The 22226-nt window shown below is 41.6% G+C and overlaps 1 protein-coding gene across 11 annotated transcripts in view; it reads left to right on the forward strand.

The window, feature by feature from the left end:
* The window catches only part of WDFY4 (WDFY family member 4), a 291014-nt gene that overhangs the window by 58496 nt on the left and 210292 nt on the right, over window positions 1-22226 (forward strand). For all 11 annotated transcript variants that reach the window (XR_007145180.1, XR_007145178.1, XR_007145179.1 and 8 more), the window contains one exon: window positions 17565-17658. Coding sequence is in view for 7 of the 11 variants with exons in the window: in XM_047824339.1 (XP_047680295.1) it covers window positions 17565-17658 (94 nt within the window). In the remaining 4 variants the exon portion in view is untranslated. The remainder of the gene's footprint in view (window positions 1-17564; window positions 17659-22226) is intronic.

The raw sequence follows: 22226 nt of genomic DNA on the forward strand, positions 1-22226 counted from the left end.
GGTCTTCCCCCTGCCACAGGATGGCTGCCCAAGTGTGTCCCTAACACTGTCCCGGGGGCCGGGGTCTTGTGGCTCCTTTGGAAGCCTGCTCCTGTCTACCCCTCTCTGGCTCCCTTCGTGGTAGACCATCTAGTCCAGAGAACTCGAGTCCAGAATTTCAGTAAGCACTCAGGGAGTGCCAGCATGGGGCCAGGCCCTGCCTGGTGAGGACTTGGGGGAAGGGGGCAAATGACTCCTGCCCCGGCCCTACAACCGCATGTGGGAGAATCAGAAGTGTGAGGGGATCATTACACCTGTGTGGTCGGTGTTATACAGGCACAGCCCCAGAAATTAAGGGAGAAACGGAGCAGTGCACCTAACACTGTCTGGGAGAGGGGGGCTCCGTGGGGCCTTCCTGGATGAAAGGATCTCTGAGCTAAGCTGTGATGAGAGAGACAGGTGCCTGGACCGGGAGGGGTTGGAGAGGGCATTCCAAGGCCTGACGGAGAGACCCAAAATCAGCCATGCTGAGTGAGGAAAGCTCCAGGCCTTGGCAGGGACCGCAGAGACTCGGAGCCACACACTCGAGTGGAGTCCTGCGACCTTAGCTTGGAAGGGGGTCCGGGCATGACTGGCACGAGGGCGGGCATGAGGGGGGTGTTATTCTGTGGGAGCAGGCAGGCATGTTGCAGAGGCTACTCTGGTGTGTGTGTGTGTGTGTGTGTGTGTGTGTGTGGTCGGGGGGTGGGGGGCAGAGAGTTGGGTAGAAATGAGAAAGAGGAGGGGCAGGAACACAGGAGATGTGGGTCTCTCCCCTCACGGATGGCGATGGCTGGAGCCCAGACAGCGGGCTGCTGGCAGGAGAACCTTCTGAGACCTCTGTAGGACATAATGTCAAGGCCTTGGTAACCAATCATGAGCGTGCAGGAGGAGGGGCTGGCCCAGGTCCTGACAGGGAAGCCCTGGTGAAGATCTGGTTTGGGAGAAGGTGGTGGCTGTCTGGAGTGGCCTGTGCGGACTGCCACAACGAGATCGTATTACCTTTAATTTTCTAATTAATCGCTCAGGAATCCACCAGCTGTAGTAAGAAGAGACAGAGTAACTTAACCCCGCCCTGAGAATCTGGATATAGTCCAGACTAGGGGTAGTCTGACTTCCACAACTAAGCAGGAAAAATACCTGGATCTGAGAACCATCTCCTGTGATGTGGGCTGTGGTCTCGGGGTTGGGGGGTGGGGGGGAATGGGGATAGCCAAGCTTGGGCATTGTGTGATGTGGAGCGTCCTCACTGGTTCAGATCCCCCCAAAGGCCTCTAGGGTTTTTCAACTGAAATGACATCACTCTTTGTAAAATTTGACCAAACATCCCTCTTTCCCTGTCCTCGCCTCTGGGCTTTGAGAGATACGGATAATCATGTATTCTTGGATTATAACTTTCAGTTATATGCACAGGTCTTTTGTAAGATACAAGCCATCCCGGAATACCATGGGGTACCAGTGTCTGCCCTCCCTGGGATTCAAAACCCCACTTCCCATTCCTGCTCTTGGGATCCATACCTCAGAGCAATGCTTCTCATAGTGTGGCCCCTATAGCCTACCTTCCCTCATCAGAATCAGTTGTGAACATGCTAAGATACAGTCTCATCAACCAGATTTCCTGGATCACAGCCACTGGGTTGGGAGTGTAGGAATTTTTTAAAAATCTCTTATTATTTTTAAGCACATTATACTTCAAGAACATCTTCCCCAGGTGCTAGGCATCTTTTCCTTAAAAACATTTGTTAAACATCTAACTTTTTTTATTAAGGTAAATTCACATAACATAAAATTCATAATTTTATTTTATATATATTTTTAAGTTTATTTATTTATTTTGAGAGAGAGAGGGGGAGAGAATGCACAAGCAGGGGAGGCACAGAGGGAAGGAGAGACAGAATCCCAAGCACACTGCTTGCCATCAGTGTGAAGCCTGATGGGGGTTTTGAACTCATGAACTGTGAGATCATGACCTGAGCCAAGATCGAGAGTCAGATGCTTAACTGACTGAACCACCCAGGTGCCCCAAAACAACAATTTTAAAGCAGACAATTCAGTGGCATTTAGAATCTTCATGATGTGCAAACACTACCTCTATCTAGTTCCAAAATATTTTCATTCCTCTAAAAGGAAAACCCTGTATATGCTCCCATTCCTTCAGCCAACCACTGTGCCACAGCCAGGTTTTCTGTCTCTTTGGATTTACTAATTTGGATATTTCACATAAATAGAATCACACAACAGGTAGCCTTTTCTGTCTGGCTTCCTTCACTTAACATGTTTTCAAGGTTCATCCCCATTGTAACATATATCTGTATTTTATTACTTTATTATGGGTGAATATCATCCCACTGTATGTATACACCACAATTTGTTTTTCCATTCATCTGCTGATGGACATTTGGCTTGTTTTCACCCTTTAGCTATTATAAATAGTGCTGCTGTGAACATACACAGACATATATTTATTTGAGTCTTTGTAGTTGTTTTGTGTAAATACATAGGAGTGGAATTGCTGGATCAAAGGATAATTCTAGGTTTAATTTTTTGAGGAACCACCAAACAGTCTTCCATGGTAGCTGAACAAAATTTATAAATTCTAACCAGAAATCTATGAAGTTTCCAATTTCTCCAGGTGTTTACCGGTACTTATCTTCCATTAAAAAAATTGACAGCCATCCTCTTGAGTGTGGCATAAGTGGCTCACTGCGGTTTTGATTTGCACTTCTCTGTTGGCTAAATGATGAACATCTTCCTGTGCTTGCTGGCCATTTGTGAATTTTCTTTGGAGAAATATCTGTTCAAATCCTTTGCTCATTTTGAAATTGGATTGTTTCTCTTTTTGTTGTTTAGTTGTATAAGTTCTTTGTATATTATGGATAATAGACCCTTATCAGTTTTATGATTTGCAAATATTCTCTCCCATTCTGTAGATTGCTCTCTTCATAATGTTCTCTGATGCACAAAAGCTTTTAATTTTGATGACATCTATGTGATCTCTTTTTTCTTTTGTTGCTTATGATTCTGGTGTTACATGTAAGAATCCATTGCCAAAACCAAAGATATGAAGATTTACCTCTGTGTTTTCCCCTAAAAGTTTTATAATTTTGGCTCTTGTGTTTAGGTCATTGATCCATTATATGATGTGAGGCCAGAGTTCATCTTCATTCTTTTGCATGTGGCTATCCGTTTCTCTCAGGACCATGTGTTGAAGATTCTATTCTTTCTCCATTGAATGGTCCTAGCATCCTTGTTGAAGACTCAATCTTATTCCACTGGACTATGTGTCAAGCCTATACCACACTGTTTTGATTACTGTAGCATTACGGTAAGTTTTGAACTCAGGACGTGTGAGCAGTCCAACTTTGTTCTTTTTAAATATCGTTGTGGCTATTTAGAGTTCCTTGCAATTCCATATGATTTGAGGACCAGCTTTTACCACTGAGTATGTTAGCTGCAGGCTTTTCATAAATGCCCTTTATCATGTTGAGGAAGTCTTTATTGATTCTTGGTTTTCTGAGTGTTTTTTATCATGAAAGGGTGTTGGATATTGTCAAATGCTTTTCTACATCAACTGAGGCAATCATTTGTTTTTCTTCCCCTTTGTCTGCTAATGTGGTGCATTACATTGACTGATTTTCTCATATTGAATCACTCACAGTCTGCATTCCTGGGATAATCTCCATTTGATCATAGTGTACAATCCTTTAAATATGCTGTTGGAGCTGGTTTGCTAGTATGTTGTTGGCGGTTTTTCCATGTATATTCGTTAGGGATCTTGTCTGTAGTTTTTTGTTTGTTTGTTTCTTTGTGTAGCTTTGGTATCAAGGTAATAATATAGGCTTCCTTGCTGTTCCCTGAACGTACCAGACATACTCCCACCTTAAGGCTTTTTGCTGGCTATTCCCTTTGATTGAAATGCTTTTCCTCAGGATATCTGCATCCCATCTTTCAAGTCTGCCCAGTTGTCACCTTCTCAAGGAGGCCAACTCTGCCACCCAAATTAAAATTGCAAATTGCTTCCTTCCTCCACCCCAGCACTCTTCATATTTTCTCCCAATGGCACTTATCTTCCTTCATAATGTATAATTTACTTATTCATGCTAATATATTAACATATTATACTCCATTGTAATAATGTAGTATGTATTATATAATAATAACTTTTATTATTTATGATTTACATATTTATTATTTTTATCTTTATTATCTACACTACTCCCCTCACACCCGGGTGTGGGCTTTAGTTTAGTTTATTTATAGATGTATCCAGAGTGCTTGAATAGCGCCTGGTAAATAGTTAGGTCAATAAATATTTGTTCCATTGAATTGAATAAATTAACACCAAGGCGAGATGTACTCCTGGCAACTTAGCTGTTCTTTTTAGGCTGATGGTGCCAAGGACGATGTGGCCACAGGTTATGAGAGTAGCGCTCTGGCCAAAATGTTTGAAAATCAGGTGTTTGTGGGGCGCCTGGGTGGCCCAGTCAGTTAAGCATATGACTTCAGCTCAGGTCACGATCTCACGGTTCGTGGGTTCGAGCCCCGCGTCGGGCTCTGTGCTAACAGCTCAGAGCCTGGAGCCTGCTTCAGGGTCTGTGTCTCCCTCTCTCTCTGCACCTCCCCCACTCGAGTGCTATCTGTCTCTCTCTCTCTCACAAACATAAATAAATATTAAAAAAAATTAAAAAAAAAGAAAATCAGGTGTTTGTAATTTGGGATTAGATTTGTGGGTTTTCGTGCATTTGTTTTTATTTTTCTTATTAAGTTTTGAATTTACATATAGTGAAAGTCCCTTTTTTTTCCTGTGAACTTCTATGGGTTTTAATTCACTTAATTTAGAGCCATGTGACCACCACCACAATTGGGATACAGAGCAGTCCCATCACCTCAAATAGTTCCTGAATGTTGCTCCTTGATAGTGAACCCCTAACCCCTGGTAACCACTGATGTATCCCTATAGTTTTGTCTTTTCCATTAAACCATATAAATGTGGGTATACAATGTGTACTCTTTGGAGGCTAGTCTTTTGCGTTCAGCATAAGGCCTCTGATGTCCATCCAATTTGTTGTGTGAATTGTTCATGCATTTTGATTGCTGAGTAGTACTCCATTGTATGGCTGCAAGGATTTTCTCCCAGTCTGTAGCTTGTCTTTTCATTGTTAAAGTAACTTTTACAGATTGAAAATCTTTTATTTTTATGCAGCACAATTTATTCATGTTTTTACTTTATTGGGATTTTGGTATTATATCTAAGAAATCTTTGCCAAACTCAAAGCCACAAAGATTTTCTACTATGTTTTCTTTTAAAAGTTTTATGGGTTTATGATCCATTTTGAGTTTCTTTTACTGCACAGTGTGAAGTTTAATTTGAGATTTACTATTTTTGTTTGCATTTGGATATCTAATTCCTCCTGTGCCATTTGTTGAAAATATTATCCATTTCCATTGAATTATCTTTGTCCCTTTGTGAAAAATCAATTGGCCGTATTTATGTAAGTCTTTTTCTGGACTCTCTTCTGTTCCATTGATCTGTGTGTCTAGCCCTTCACTAATACTGTCTTGATCACTGTAGCTGTGTAATAAGTCATAACACCAGCTAATGTGAGTTCTCCAAATGTATTCTTCCTTTTCAAAATTGCTTCAATGATTTTAGTTCCTTTGCTTCTGGCTATCCTAGTATATGTAAATATAATGATCAGCCTGCCTATATCTACAAAACTGTTGGGATCTTGATTGGAATTACATTAAATCTAAGATGAATTTGGAGAGAATTGAGACAAATATATTAGATCTTCCAATCCACAGACATACTATGTTTTTCCTTTTATATAAGTCTACGATTCCTTCCTTCCTTCCTTCCTTCCTTCCTTCCTTCCTTCCTTCCTTCCTAATAAATTCTATGGTAACTAGCATACAGAACCAGCACACTTTATTATTTTTTATTTTATGAATAGAATTTATTGTCAAATAGGCTTACATACAACACCCAGTGCTCATCCCAACAAGTGCCCTCTTCAATGCCCATCACCTCTTTTCCCCTCTCCCCCCCTCCCCATCCACGCTCAGTATGTTCTCTGTACTTAACAGTCTCTTGTGGTTTGCCCCCATCCCTCTCTGTTTGTAACTATTTTTTCCCCGTCTCTTCCACCATGGTCTTCTGTTAAACTTCTCAAGATCCACATATGAGTGAAAACATATGTTATCTGTCTTTCTCTGACTGACTTATTTCACTCAGCATAATACCTTCCAGTTCCATTCACATTGTGGCAAATGGCATGATTTCATTTTTTCTCATTGCCCAGTAGTATTCCATTGTGTATATAAATCACATCTTCTTTATCCACTCATCAGTTGATGGACATTTAGGCTCTTTGATGATTTGGCTATTGTTAAAAGTGCTGCTATAAACATTGGGGTACACGTGCCCCTATGCATCAGTACTCCTGTATCCCTTGGGTAAATTCCTAGTAATGTTATTGCTGGGTCATAGGGTAGTTCTATTTTTAACTTTTTGAGGAACCTCCACACTGTTTTCCAGAGTGGCTGCACCAGTTTGCATTCCCACCAACAGTGCTAGAGGGTTCCTGTTTCTCCACATCCTCGCTAGCATCTGTAGTTTCCTGATTTGTTCATTTTAGCCACTCTGACCGATGCGAGGTGGTATCTCAGTGTGGCTTTGATTTGTATTTCCCTGATGAGGAGTGACGTTGAGTATCTTTTCATGAGCCTATTGGCCATCTGGATGTCTTCTTTGGAAAAGTGTCTATTCGTGTCTTCTGCCCATTTCTTCACTGGATTATTTGTTTTTCAGGTGTGGAGTTTGGTAAGTTCCTTATAGATTTTGGATACTAGCCCTTTATCCGATATGTCATTTGCAAATATCTTTTCCCAATGTGTCGGTTGCCTTTTAGTTTTGTTGAATGTTTCCTTTGCAGTGCAGGAATTTTTATCTTGATGAGGTCCCAATAATTCATTCTTGCTTTTAATTACCTCGCCTTTGGAGATGTGTCGAGTAAGAAATTGCTGCGGCTGAGGTCAAAGAGGTTTTTTCCTGCTTTCTCCTCTAGGGTTTTGGTGGTTTCCTGTCTCACATTCAGGTCCTTTATCCATTTAGAGTTTATTTTTGTGAATGGTGTAAGTGGTCTAGTTTCATTCTTTTGCATGTTGCTGTCCAGTTCTCCCAGCACCATTTGCTAAAGAGACTGTCTTTTTTCCATTGGATACTCTGTCCTGCTTTGTCAAAGATTAGTTGGCCATACATCTGTGGGTCCAATTCTGGACTCTCTATTCTATTTCATGGTCTATGTGTCTGTTTTTGTGCCAATACCATACTGTCTTGATGATTACAGCTTTGTAGTAGAGACTAAAGTCTGGGATTATGATGCCTCCCTCTTTGGTTTTCTTCTTCAATATCACTTTGGCTATTCGGGGTCTTTTGTGGTTCCATACAAATTTTAGGATTGCTTGTTCTAGCTTCAAGAAGAATGCTGGTGCAATTTTGATTGGGATTGCATTGAATGTGTAGATTGCTTTGGGTGGTATTAACATTTTAACAATATTTATTTTTCCAGTCCATGAGCATGCAATGTTTTTCCATTTCTTTGTGTCCTTTTCAATTTCCTTCATAAGCTTTCTATAGTTATCAGCATACAGGTCTTTAACATCTTTGGTTAGGTTTATTCCTAGGTATTTTATGGTTCTTGGTGCAATTGTAAATGGGATCAATTTCTTTATTCCTCTTTCTGTTACTTCATTATTGGTGTATAAAAATGCAACTGATTTCTGTACATTGATTTTGTACTGTGCGACTTTGCTGAATTCATATATCAGTTCTAGCAGTCTTTCAGTGGAGTCTTTCAGGTTTTCCATGTAGAGTATCATGTCATCTGAGAAAAGTGAAAGTTTGACTTCTTCTTTGCCAGTTTTGATGCCTTGTATTTTATCTTGTTGTCTGATTGCTGATGCTAGGACTTCCAACCCTATGTTAAACAACAGTGGTGAGAGTGGACATCCCTGTTGTGTTCCTGAAAGCTGAGAGTTGAGAGCTTTCTCCCGTTGAGTATGATATCAGCTGTGGGCTTTTCATATGTGGCTTTTATGATGTTTAAGTATGTTCCTTCTATTCTGATTTTCTTGAGGGTTTTTATTAAGAAATGATGTTGTATTTTATCAAATGCTCTTTCTGCATCTATTTACAGAATCATATGGGTCTTATCCTTTCTTTTATTAATGTGATATATCACACTGATTGATTTGCGAATATTGAACCAGCTCTGCAGCCCAGGAATGAGTCCCACTTGATCCTAGTGAATAATTCTTTTTATATGATGTTGAATTTGATATGCTAGTATCTTGTTGAGAATTTTTGCATCCATGTTCATCATGGATATTGGCCTGTAGTTCTCCTTTTTTGTAGTTCTCTGTCTGGTTTGGGAATCAAGGTAATGTTGGCTTCATAGAATGAGTCTGGAAGTTTTCCTTCAATTTCTATTTTTTTGGAACAGCTTGAGAAGGATAATTATTAACTCTGCTGTAAATGTCTGGTAGAATTTCCCAGGGAAGCCATCTGGTCCAGGACTCTTATTTGTTGGGAGATTTTTGATAACTGATTCAATTTCTTCAGTAGTTATGGGTCTGTTCAAATTTTCTGTTTCTTCCTGTTAGAGTTTTGGTAGTGTGTGGGTATCCAGGAGTTTGTCCATTTCTTCCAGGTTGTCCTGTTTGTTGGCATAGTTTTTTTTATAGTATTCTTTGATAGTTGCTTGAATTTCTGAGGGATTGGTTGTGACAAATCCATTTTCATTCGTGATTATATCTATTTGGGTCCTCTCTCTTTTCTTTTTGAGAAGTCTGGCCAGGGTTTATCAATTTTGTTTATTTTTTCAAAAAACCAACTCAATTTCATTGATCTGTTTTACTATTTATTTTTTTTTATTCTGTATTTTTTATTTCTGCTCTGATCTTTATTATTTCTCTTCTTCCGCTGGGTTTGGGGTTTCTTTGTTGTTCTGTTTCTAGTTCCTTTAGAACTTTAGGTGTACTGTTAGATTTTGTATTTGGGATTTTTCTTATTGAGATAGGCCTGGATTGCAATGTATTTTCCTCTTAGGACTGCATTTGCTGCATCCCAAAGGGTTTGGATTGTTGTATTTTCATTTTCATTTGTTTCCATATATTTTTTAATTTCTTCTTTAATTGCCTGGTTGACCCATTCATTCTATAGTAGGATGTTCTTTAACCTGCATGCATTTGGAGGTTTTCCAGACTTTTTCCTGTGATTTATTTCAAGTTTCAGAGCATTGTGATCTGAAAGTGTGCATGGTATGATCTCAATTCTTTTATATTTATTGAGGACTGTTTTGTGACCCAGTATGTGATCTATCTTGGAGAATGTTCCATGTGTACTCGAGAAGAATGTATATTCTGCTGCTTTCGGATGCAAAGTTCTAAATATATCTCTCAAGTCCATCTGGTCCAGTGTATGATTCAAGGCCATTGTTTATTTATTGATTTTCTGCCTAGATGATCTATCCATTGTTGTAAGTGGAGTATTAAAGTCCCCTGCAATTACCACATTCTTACCAATAAGGTTGCTTATGTTTGTGGTTAATTGTTTTATATATTTGGGTGCTCCCATATATAAATGCATAAACATTTATAATTGTTAGCTCTTCCTGATGGATAGACCCCATAATTATTATATAATGTCCTTCTTCATCTCTTGTTACAGTCTTTATAAAATCTAGTTTGTCTGATATAAGTATGGCTACTCCAGCTTTCTTTTGACTCCCAGTGGCATGATAGCTGGTTCTTCACCCCTCACTTTCAATCTTAAGGTGTCCTCAGGTCTAAAATGAGTCTCTTGTAGACAGAAAATAGATGGGTCTTGTTTTTTTTTTTTTTTTTTTTTTTAAATCCATTCTGATACCCTACGGCTTCTGATTGGAGCATTTAGTCCCTTTACATTCAGTGTTATTATTGAAAGATACGGGTTTAGACTCGTTGTGCTATCTGTAGATATTTGCTTCTAGTGATGTCTCTTGCCTTTGTGGTCTTTGCAACACAGAGTTCCCCTTAGGATCTCTTGTAGGACTGACTGGTTTAGCGGTAATGAATTCCTTCAGGTTTTGTTTGTTTGGGAAAACTTTTATCTCTCCTTCTATTCTGAATGACAGGATTGCTGGATAAAGGGTTCTTGGCTGCATATTTTTCTTATTCATCACATTGAAAATTTCCTGCCACTCCCTTCTGGCCTGCCAAGTTTCAGTATATAGATCTGCTATGACTCTTATGTGTATACCATTGTAGGTTAAGGCCCGTTTATCCCTAGCTGCTTTCAGAATTCTCTCCTTATCTTTGTATTTTGCCAGTTTCACTATGATATGTCGGGCAGAAGATTGATTCAAGTTACATCTGAAGGGAGTTCTCTGTGCCTTCTGGATTTCAATGTCTGTTTCCTTCCCCAGATTGGGGAAGTTCTCAGATATGATTTGTTCAAGCACACCTTCAGTCCCTTTTTCTCTCTTCTTCTTCTTCTGGAATTCCTATGATACAGATATTGTTTAGTTTCATTGAATCACTTAGTTCTATAATTCTCCCCTCATGATCCAGAATTTTTTTTTATCTCTTTTTCTCTGCTTCATATTTTTCCATAATTTTATCTTCTGTTTCACCTATTCTCCCCCACTGCCTCTCAGTTCTCACTGTCACCTCCTCTAGTTTATTCTGCACCTCATTTACAGCATTTTTAAATTAATCATGATTATTTTTTAGTTCCTTGATCTCTGCAGCAATAGATTCTCTATTGTCTTCTATGCTTTTTTTCAAGTCCAGCGATTAATCTTATGACTATTATTCTAAATTCTTGTTCAGTTATATTGTTTGTATCTGTTTTGAGCAATTCTTTAGCTGTCATTTCTTCCTGGAATTCTTTTGAGGAAAATTCTTCCGTTTCATCATTTTGGCTAGCTTTCTGTCCCTTATGTGTTTTAAAAGCTTGTTATGTGCCCTGCACCTGTGAGCACTACTGTATTAAAGAGGGGCCATACACGGTCCAGGGCCTGGCCCTCCCGGAGGTATTTTTTGGAGAGTGTTACTTGCTCTCTGTTGTTGTGACATTGGTTACTTTATCTCCCTACTCGTAGTGATGTTTGGAACCCTCCACTAAGTGTGCTTTGATTTGTTTGTTGAAGTAGCCCTGGAAAAGAAAACAAACAAACAGAAAACAAAAACACACAACCCCACAAACAAACAAACCTCAAAAACAGAAAACCAGAGACCCTAGCTACAAGTAAACAAGAGGGTGGAGGCGATGCTGATGGAAGAGGCCTTATCCCATACAAAGAAAGAAATGACAGGGGTGGGGAAAAAGAAAAAAATAAAACTTGATCAGACAGAGAAACTATACGGCTTAATCCAGAGAGAGAGAAAGGAGAATAAAGAAGAAGGTGTGAAACGTGGATCAAGAGAATGGATTAGATATGTCTACTTAAACAGACCAAAGACCAGAGTAACCAGACTAGAGGAAGGGAGAGATAAGAAGGAGAAAAGGAAGACTATATCTATATGATAAGAACCGTCCAAGAATTAGACCAGGCAATGCAGCAGCGCTGGTCTGGAGGAGGGGCCTTCCGGTTCCTCAGCATCTATTCCGCTCCAGTAGATACACAGTTCCCAGACGCGGATGGGCGTGGCTTGGCGTAGGCGGCCCCGCCTCCACTGTGGGCCCTGCGGTCCCATCCCTGAAGCCCCACCTTGTTGGTGAAGGGGAGAAAAATGGCGACACCCCAGTCTCTCCTCCACCGACGGATATCCCAAGCCACACTGATTCAGCCGTCGTCACTGTACCGCGGTTGCAAACGAGGTGGTTTGTCTTGCCCACTCCAGTGCCTGGTGCTTGGCTGGGGTTCAAACTCCCTCCTCCGGCAGATACTGGGGAAATGCTGCTCTGCACTGCCTGATATATGGTCCCCTGCTGGCAGGCGCAAGCAGGCTTTGTCCTGTCCCACAGCTCTCCAGGGAGGGGATCGCTTTCTCCTACTGGGGACTGCACCCCTGACCTAGCCACTGAACCCGGGGCTGGCTCCTGTCCTCCCGAGGTGCGCAATCCCAGCAGCCAACTCCAGTCCGGAGAAAGCCCGGGGAATTAGAGACTGGATCTTTCTCCATCCAGGTCCAAGGTTTTTCTCTTGTCCAGATATAGTCCTGTGCTTCCCCAGCTGCTCTTTCTCTTTCCTTTTCTCTCCGCAGAAAGGGATCCCTCCCCTCCGTTCGTTTTTTCTCCCAGCTCGCAATCACGCACCTAAGGCCCCTCAGATTGTCCCAGTGGGTCCCTGGAAGCGACTGTCTCTTTGTCTCCTGGACTCTCAGAGTTCAAAGTTCGTTAACTTTAACACTGCTTTGTTTGAGAGAGGAGGGAACTTTGGATCCTCCTACTTCTCCACCATGTTGGCCCCTCCTTTTCCAATACTTCATGTTTTGAATATGACTTTATGGGGCAAATTCAGAAAGTTCATCTAAATTTGGTTCTTTGTACTTATAAAATTAGAACCTTCCTGGTGCTCTTTGGCCACTGTGGTCCAAATTTATGAGGTTTTTGGAGTGACAGTGGGATTCATGGGGTCTGGAGCCAATGGCCAAGAAAGAATTCTTGAAGTCGTCTTTGGTGCAAAAAGGTGATTTTATTAAAGCATGGGGACAGGACCTGTGGGCAGAAAGAGCTCCCCAGCACACTTAAAAAAAAAGAGTTATATCTAAGTATTTATTCGTTTTTTGAGCTTTATTTTAAGTGACATTTTTAACGTTTTGTTTTCCAGTTGTTTAATTCTAGTATATAGGAATATGATTAATTTTAACATGTAATTGTGAACCCTGAGACTTTGTTAAATTCACTTATTAGTTCTGAGAGTTTTTTTTTTTTTTAATACATTGCTTAGGATTTTCTGTGTAGACAATCATATTGTCTGGGAATAGTGACGTTTTATGTCTTCCTTTCCAATCTGTTCCAAACATGGTACTGAATAGGACCAGTGACAGCGGACATCCTTGATTTGTTCTTAGTCTTGGGGAGAAAGTGTTCAGTCAATCTTTTGCCATCAAATATTATATCAGCTCTGGGTTTCTTCTTCCTTTTAGGTGTCCAGTATCAGGTTATGGATACTTCCTTCTATTTCTAGTTTACTGATAACTTTTTTCATGAACAAATGTCAAATTTCTCAAATGCTTTTTTCTGTGTGTGATCATGTTATTTTATTTTAAAATTTATTTATTTATTTACTTATTTATTTTCTGAGAGAGTGAGAGAGAGAGAGGGGAGGGGGGATGTGGAGAGAGAATCTTAAGCAGGCTCCACTCCCAGCATGGAGTCTGATGCAGGGCTCTAGCTCATGACCATGAGATCATGACCTGAGCTGAAGTCTGAAGCTTAACCGACTGAGCCACTCGGGCACCTAAGTTCAAAATATTTTAAAACTTTTCTTGAAACTTTGTCTTTAACCCATGAGCTATTTAGAACTATGTTGTTTACAGCATGAATGTGCTGAATACCACTGAACTGGTCACTTGAAAATGGTTAAGATAGTAGGTTTTATGTCATTTGTTTTTTATCACAACTAATAAGAAATACGTTTAGTTCCCAAGTACATGGAAGATTTTCATTTATCTTTCTATTATTCATTTTTAATTTAATTCTGTCACGATCAGAGAACATACTTTGTATGATTATACTTATGTGATATGGTTTAAGGTTTATTTTATGACCTAGACTATGGTCTCTTTTGACAAAGTTTCCACAGAATGTGAAAAGAGGGTGTATTCTGAAGTTGTTGAGTGGAATGTTCCCTAAGTCAATCACATTGGTTGTTTATGGTGTTGTTCAGTTTTATACTTTTGATTGTTTTCTGTCTACTTTTCCTATCAATTACTGAAAGAAGAGTGTTGAAGTCTCCAGCTATAACTGTGAATTTGTCTGTTTGTCCTTCTACTTCTACTAGTTTTTCTTTATGAATTTTGATGCTCTGTTGTGAAATGCCTACACGTTTTGGGTGCTGTGCTGCCTTTAATGATTGTGCAACATAACCTGTTCATTCCTGATAATTTTCGTTGCTCTGAAGCCTGTTTTGTTCTAGGATTAGTAGAGCCACACCAGCTTTCGTTTGATCAGTGTTAGCATGGTTTAAATTTTTTCTAGCCTTTTTCTTTTAATCTGTCTATATTATTATATTTCAAGTGTGTGGCATATACTTTGGGTTTTTTTCCCCCATTCTGACAATATGTGTCTATTAATTGGGGTATGTGGACAATTTTTATTTCATGTAATTTTTGATATGGTTGGACTTAGGTCTACCATTTTGTTATTTGTTTTCTCCTTGTTCCCCCTTTTTTGTTCCTCTGTTTCTCTTTCCCTAACTTTTTGTGGATTATTTGAATATATTATAGTATTCAGTTTAAATGTATCTGTAGTATTTTTTTTACTATCTCTCTTTGTCTTCTTTCTTTAGTGCTTGTCTTAGGGATTACAATGCACATACTTAACATCCTACTTAGAATTAATATTTTGCTACTTCAAATGGAATACAGAAAGTTTACCTCTATGCAGGTTCCTTTACTGTCTGCTATTTTTGGTGTAATATTCATAGTATTACATCTAGTAATATTTTTCTTTCAACCATCATACATATGTTAAGAACTTCAGAAAAAAATGTAGTCTATTTAAAAAAAATGTTTATTTATTTAGACAGAGAGAGAAAGAGAGAGAGTGAACACAAGAAGGGGCAGGGGTAGAGGGAGAGGGAAAGAGAATCCCAAGGAGGCACCACACTGTCAGCGCAGACCCCAAAGTGGGGCTTGATCCCACGACCCTGGGATTATGGCCTGAGCCAAAATCAAGAGTAGGATGCTTAACTGACTGAGCTACCCAGGCGCCCTGAAAAAACATACTCTATTAAGGTTGTCCAATTATTTACCATTTCTCTTGGTCTTTCTTCATTCCTGAAATAGCATGTTTCTTTCTATTACTATTTCCCTCCCATCTGAAAAACTTCCAGTATTATTTTTTGAGAAAATCTCATGACAAGAAATTCTCTTTGTTTTCCTTCATCTGGGAACATATTTCTTTTGTCTTTATTTCTGAAAGATATTTTCCTGGATATGGAATTATGTGTATTTCTTTTCAACACTTTACAATTATTGTTCCTTTAGTTTCTGATTTCTCATGAGAAAATCCACAGCCGTTCAAACTGTTGTTGCCTTGTATACAGTGTGTTTTTTTTTTTTTCTCTGGCTGCTTTCAAGATTTTTTAAATTGTCTTAAGAGTTTAGTAGATTGACTGTGATGTTCCTGGGTGCATATTGCTTTGTTGATTTTGTTAAGCTTCTTAAATCTTTAAGGGTATGTATTTCACCAGATTTAAAGAAACACCAGCTAAAACTTCCCTGAAAATTTTTTTTTTTTAAATTTTTTTTTTCAACGTTTATTTATTTTTGGGACAGAGAGAGACAGAGCATGAACGGGGGAGGGGCAGAGAGAGAGGGAGACACAGAACCGGAAGCAGGCTCCAGGCTCTGAGCCATCAGCCCAGAGCCTGACGCGGGGCTCGAACTCACGGACCGCAAGATCGTGACCTGAGCTGAAGTCGGCCGCTTAACCGACTGAGCCACCCAGGCGCCCCCCCTGAAAAATTTTTTTTACACTACACTCTTTCTCCTATTCTTCTGGAACTCCTACCATAGGATGTTAGATCCTTCAGTATTATTACACATGAGTTTGAGGCTTTCTTATGTTGAAAAAAGAAAACTTTTTTTGTTGTTCACATTGGGCAATTTCTGTTGATCTTTCTTTCAATTCATGGGCTCTTATCTCTTTCATCTTATTGTTTTATTGTTCTCATTTAGTGAGATTTTTAAATTCATTATTGTATTTTCAGCTCTTAAGTTTCCATTTGACTCTTTTTTTACTGCTTCAGTTTTGTTACTGAGACTTTCTAGCTTTTCATTCATTTCAATAGTATTCACCCTTATTCCTTACCAGTGTGGTTACTAACAGCTGATTTAAAGTTTTGTCTGATAATTCCAACATCTATGTCATCTCAAGCTTTTCATCATCTATTGATTATCTTTTTCTGTGTGAGATATTGAGATTTCTCTGACTTGTTCTATGCTAAGTAATTTCAGATTGTGTCTGGGACATTTTGAATGTTGTGAACTCTAGCTCCTGTTCATGTCTTCTGGAGAATGTTGATTATTTTGCTTTAGCAGGCAACCAACCAGGTTAGGTTCAGTCTGCAAGGTCTTACCTACCTTCTGTGGACAACGTTTCCAGTATTAGTTTGGTTTCACAGACTTGCCAGTGCGATTTGATCTATTCTCTATTTGCCCATGAAGTTGCCTGTATAGGCTGGTAGTTTCTCCTTGAGTTCAGTTCTCAAAGCCTTTGGAATGTGGTTTAGGGTCAGATCCGCACATGCACAGCTAGCTCAGAGTTGAGCCCAGAGGTTGATACATCATCTGACGTTCTTAAGTCTCCTCCTCGTCATCATCTCCCCAATACTTTATGGCTCTCAGGGGCCCCTTCCTTCTCCTCTGTCTAGGAATGGAGGCTTTAGTTTCCCTGCCATTTCACATACTTCTCACCACTGCATCTGTTTCTGGGGCCAAGCAAGAAAGGAAAAAGAGAGACAACAGCAGTGGGGATTTGGCCTATATTCTTGGAACCATGGTTATTTTGGTTTGAGAGGATTGTCTTCTCCCAGGATTTCAGGCACCTGCCTGGCCACTGCTACTGCTGTGGGGTTGCCTGGAGGCTGGCTGAGAAAGAATGAAGAAATCTAGCAAAGAAAATCCCAGGGGTTCTCCTCCGTGTTCTATGATTTGCAGTGGCCTCCTTTCCTGCTCCTCAGACCAGAAACAGAGATCTTTTCTTGGTGCTCTGTCCTTGTCTGCACGTGGTGCCCATTTCAGTTTTCAGACTCCCTATGAGCCCATACCAAGGAATGCTGGAGGGAGAAGCCCCAGGAAATAAACTCAATGCCAGTTGCATGGTGCTTTGGGTTTGGTTTCCCTCTCTGCTACCATTTATGTTTCAGAGCCATCAGAGAGCTGCTCGTGTGTCCTATGTGAGTTTTGAGTTGCATTCGGTGGGTAGGACAGAGTAGAGCATGCTTACACCATCTTGAAGGGATCCAGAAGCCCTTCTATGTGTGTGTTCAACATAAAACGAGAGCGGCTCCATCTCCTACAATGCCTGGAAAGAAGGGGAAAGGACAGGCAGCTAACTTGCGTTGAGTATCAACTGTGAACCAGCCACAGCGCCCTGGTGCACAAAAGCATTATTTAACGTCTCTCTGAGGCAAGAGCTCCAGTTTGTGAGTTCCACTGTCTAGTTGGGGAAAATTCAGCTCAGACTAATTCTTTCAAAGTCATATAGATAATTAGTGGTAGACTGAGGATGTGTATTATGGCCTGTCTTAGAAAAATTCAGAAAGGTTTGTGAAAAGCAAAAGACACTGGAAAACTCAAAACTGATACCCTGCTCCCCCTTCTCTCTGCAGGATGGATGAAGGGGACGCTGTGATCATACACCCCGGGGTCCTGTGCATCATGGTGAGACTGCTGCCTCGGTTGTACCATGAAGACCACCCCCAGGTACTTGTTGATGAACACACATCTTTGTCTTTTTCACATGACTGATTGTTTAAGCTCCTTCCGGCCAGACTGTTTTCTTTTTTGCTTTTGCCCTCAGTGCCCTGCATTAGCAGAGCCACCCTTGCAAAGCACCTTCCTCAGGGGAAATTCAGTATGTCTGCGACCCTTGATTGAGTTCTGCCCCCCCTTCCAAGGCCATTTAAAACAGGTCATTTCTTCTGGCAAAGTGACCTTCTAAAAACAGCCAAACAAAAACCAGTTGAAATGATTCAACCTTCATGAGGCAAGCCCTGGATGCTAAGGATGGTGCTGGGCCTTGGGGGGCTCAGCAGTCCTTGCCTCCCATCCATTCATCCATCCTGTGGATGTTGGCTGTGATCCTGGCTTGGCGCTCTGTGGAGGACATGCCAGGCTAACAAGATGGAGCCTGTCTGTGGATCCTGCATCCATCATGGGGACCAAGAAGTGGTACCAGTGCAGACAGGCTAAATAAATAAGCTCACAAATAAATATACAATTACCAATTATGACAAGTGATAATGAGGGGAAAAACAGGATGCTGAGAAAGAATAATGGGAATGGAGATGGGGGAAGGCCTAATTCAATCTAATTTAGAGGAAGGGGTGGAGGTCAGGGAAGCCATCTCCTAGATGGTGACATTCAAGCCGAGCCCTGAAAGCTGAGTAACAATTAACCAGGCAGGAAGGAGTCTGCTGCAGGCGGCTGGAGTGGGAGCAAAGGGGGAGAGTGGGGAATGTGCCAGATGTGACAGGCAGAGGAAGACTGGAGCCTTGTTTAAGTATGGAGTTCTGTCTCAAGGGCAGCAAGAAGCATCTCTCAAGTGAGTGGACGATGACTCTATCAGGTTTTTGTATCAGAAATATCTCTTTCGTTGGTGCGTGGGGAAGGGCCTGGGAATGGGGACAGAAGTTAGCGGGCCATGTCTGCAGTTCCACATTGGCGGTGGCTCAGGTAGGGTGGTGTCTGGGTAAGTGTGAAGAGAGAGGAGACATTGAATCACAGAGCCCCGAGATGAATGGGTCCAGGGAGCGGGAAGAGGAAGTCAAAAGCAACCCTCAAGTTCCCGTCCTGGAAGAACGAAGGGCCCTATTGCAGAGTGAAAGGATGGAGCAATAGAACAAGACAATTCTTGAACACATTCACTCCGTTGGTATGATAAATACTTTAGAAATTCTGAGGAAGAAACTGGAAGGGTTGAGGAAGACCCGGAGGATGCACGCTTTGCTTAGCAGCAGAGGGAAGGAAATGAGTGGAAAGGAGCAACCAGGCGTGGTGCTGGACCCTTTCACGGCTTATTTGTCCTTACAGCAGTTTCAGCGGGAGTATTATTGTCTGTTTTAACCAGCGGGGAAACAGAGACTCAGACAACGTAAAGCGCTTTGAAGGATTCCCCGTTGGTGGACTTGGTATTAAATGTGGTCCTACCTGGCGACAGGTCTCCTGGTCTGTTCCCTGCACAGCGGTGGCTTCCTTGGGAAGAATGAGGGGCGGGGGTTGCAGGCCCAGCTTTTCTTTGTCCAGGACTTAAAAAGGAAATGGTATGTTCTAGGAAGAAGTGACAACTGGGGGCGTTATTAATCAGAGCCTGAAAATGTCAATGACCTGGTCAAATACTATAAGTCCTCCGAAGTCAGTGAGAGAAGTAGAGTCAGGAGCAAAAGCCTTGATGTGTAAGAAAGGGAACCGTTTTCACTAAGGCAATTCTGTAGTATTTGATACAGGCAGGCTTAAAAAAAAAAAGAGTAGGGGGCTGACCTGTTTCCATGGCTCTATGTCCCTTTGTAACTGGAATCATTGTTCTCGTTCTTATTCCTTTTCTGGGAAGTGACAATGAAATGATTATCAAACCAATGAACAGAGACACATATCATAGTGAAATGGAAGGCACTTTATATTTTTCAACATTTATGGAAAAGCAGCAGGCTGGGATAAGATGGGTCTGATTGTTTCTTTAGTTATCTGTTGCTGTGTAACAAACTACTGCCGAGTTAACAAACCATGTCATTCCTTCTCATGGTACGTGTGGGGTAGGAATTTAGACGGGCACGGCAGGGACAGCTCCTCTCTGTGCCACATGGTAGTCGGTGAGATGGACCATTTAAGATGTCTTCTTTACTCATGCAACCCGTGCCTCGCAAAGCTGGTTCTGATGGCAGGGGGTTCCCGGGCTGGGTCACATGTCTGGGGCCTTGGTTTGAGCTGCTCATAAGATCCTGGGTTCTCCTCCATGGAGCCTTCGCCATCTGGCCTCCCTGTGCCCTTCCAAGTGGACCCTCCAACCGGCCACATAGTAGCTCAGAGACCCCAAAGGCACAAGAGCAGAAGCTGCCTGCCCTTCCAAAGGCTTAGGCCTTGAACAAGGCAGCCTGGCTTCCACAGCATTGGTCTACTGGTCAAAGTGAGTCATAGGTTCAGCTTAGACTCTGTGGGAAGGGCCATATGCCTCCCTTACTGACGTGAGGGGTTGCATGCATATATATAGGACAGAAGGAATTGTTAGGGGTTATCTTTTAAGACCAGTGCCTACTTGCCTTAAGCATTAACTGGTAGATAAAAATATTCGACCCCTAAATAAAATGTCCTTTAATTCTTTAAATGTCGTCTAACCACTTAGTTGTCTCAAGTGTGGGACTTTGCTTTCTTTACCTTGGCATTCAAGATTGCCCTGCCTCGTTTTGGAAGGCCATTTTGGAGCATTTTGGAAACTAATAGACACTCAGGGGCTATCTCTATGCTAGGCATGTTATTTCATCAATATTCGTAACAGCTCATTCCAGTACTCTAGAATATCCCCATTTTGCAAGTGCTTGAGACTCAAGAAAGTTCTGTGGTCATGGGGCTGGTGAGGAGAGGTCTGGAACTCACTCCCAGGCCCCAAGTCAAGAAGTGCTTGATGAATGGGTCTCTCACTCTTTGAAGCTTTGGCAGAGTGTAGGATCATGCATTCTTAGCCTCATACATTTTTCCAGGTGCAATAGCCTCATTGTGAGGATGTCTGGCTTCCTCAGCTATATTTCCAACCATGCAATGTGCTTGCAATGAGAACAACCAAGCCAGCGGTACGAGTGGCCTTAGCAGTCAGGCGGTTGCTGGTGGGTGTGTTGTGCGAAACTCCACCACAGTGATGACCCGTGACGTGAGACAGAACAGAAAGTGGCCTATCTCTCATCTCCTAGGGCATGGAAATTGTGTGGATGGACCTGAGTTTCAGATCTACTCTGTGAGTTGTCACATTAGTGCATGGAGTGGGACTCCACTCCTCTGTGATGGCAATCGGACATATTAAGTATGCAAATGAGAACTCCATTTGTTAGGATTCTTTGTCTCCAGTCAAGTCACAATAAGTAATTTAAGGAGAAGTCTAATTCTCCCTCACTGTCTCAAACATGCAAATGAAATGTAGTAGCGCGTTTTCTCAAATATTTGCTGCAGATGCCAAATCAGCAGCTATTAAAAGTTGAATAATTACAGTAATTAATTTCTGGAAGGGGGGGGGTGGGAAACCTCATAACAATCAATAGAAGAGCAAATCAAATGAGAAACGAGACCACACAGGAAAAAGCCGGAACAGAAAGGGCTGCAGGACTGCATCTTTGGTGCAGGAAAGTGCAGTAGATGGCAGTGTTACTAAGAGGATGGAATGTGAGATCCCCCTCTCCCTTTAGGTGGGCCTGATTGTTCCCAGCATTACACGTGTAGCCACCCTCCTCAGATGATCTTCCTACCTCATGGGTGAGAAACTGATGGCTTTCCAAGGCACAGATGTCGTTTCAGGGGTGATAGCTTAAATAACTACACATATGGGGTATCTGATTTATTTCTTTTTTTTTTTTAATTTTTTTTCTTAACGTTTATTTATTATTGAGAAACAGAGAGAGACAAAGCATGAGCATGGGAGGGGCAGAGGGAGGAGGAGACAGAGAATCCAAAGCAGGCTCCAGGCTCTGAGCTGTCAGCACAGAGCCCGACGCAGTACTCAAACCCACAAAACTGCGAGATCATGACCTGAGCCGAAGTCGGACGCTCAACCAACTGAGCCACCCAGGCGCCCCTGATTTATTTCTAATCATGGCCGCAGGAAAATTGTTTTGCTCACAACCAAGAGGTGTCTTTCCCCCGACCCTCCAAAATGTTAGCACCATGAACTGCTCTTGGAAAGATAATCCAGTTGGGTTTTTTTTTTTTTTTTTTTTTTTTTTGGCCTCCTGTGTCATTACCAGTGTTAAAATTGGACTGGGGGAATTCAGCTGTGACTGTTGCTGTCCTAAGCACAAGGCAGACATGGAGTCCAGCTCAGTTCTCTGGGGGTTGAGTTGGCCTCAGAAAGAAGCAACAAATTGGCAAGACGACGTTTTCCCTTTCTAGATGCTCAGCAGCCTTAAGGGTCTCGTTGTAGGGATGTGGCTGTGGGCCAGAACTGTGACCGGTCCTGCAAGGGCTCTCTGGTCCCCAGCATCACTCTGCTTTCATCAGGACTGCCTTCTGCAGCGACTAGTGGGGGGCATTTGCTTGTGCTCCTAAGTGTAACTCAGAGGGTGGGAAGCCAG

This window comes from Prionailurus viverrinus, chromosome D2 (assembly GCF_022837055.1).
Source record: "Prionailurus viverrinus isolate Anna chromosome D2, UM_Priviv_1.0, whole genome shotgun sequence".
NCBI classification, from domain to species: Eukaryota; Metazoa; Chordata; class Mammalia; order Carnivora; family Felidae; genus Prionailurus; species Prionailurus viverrinus.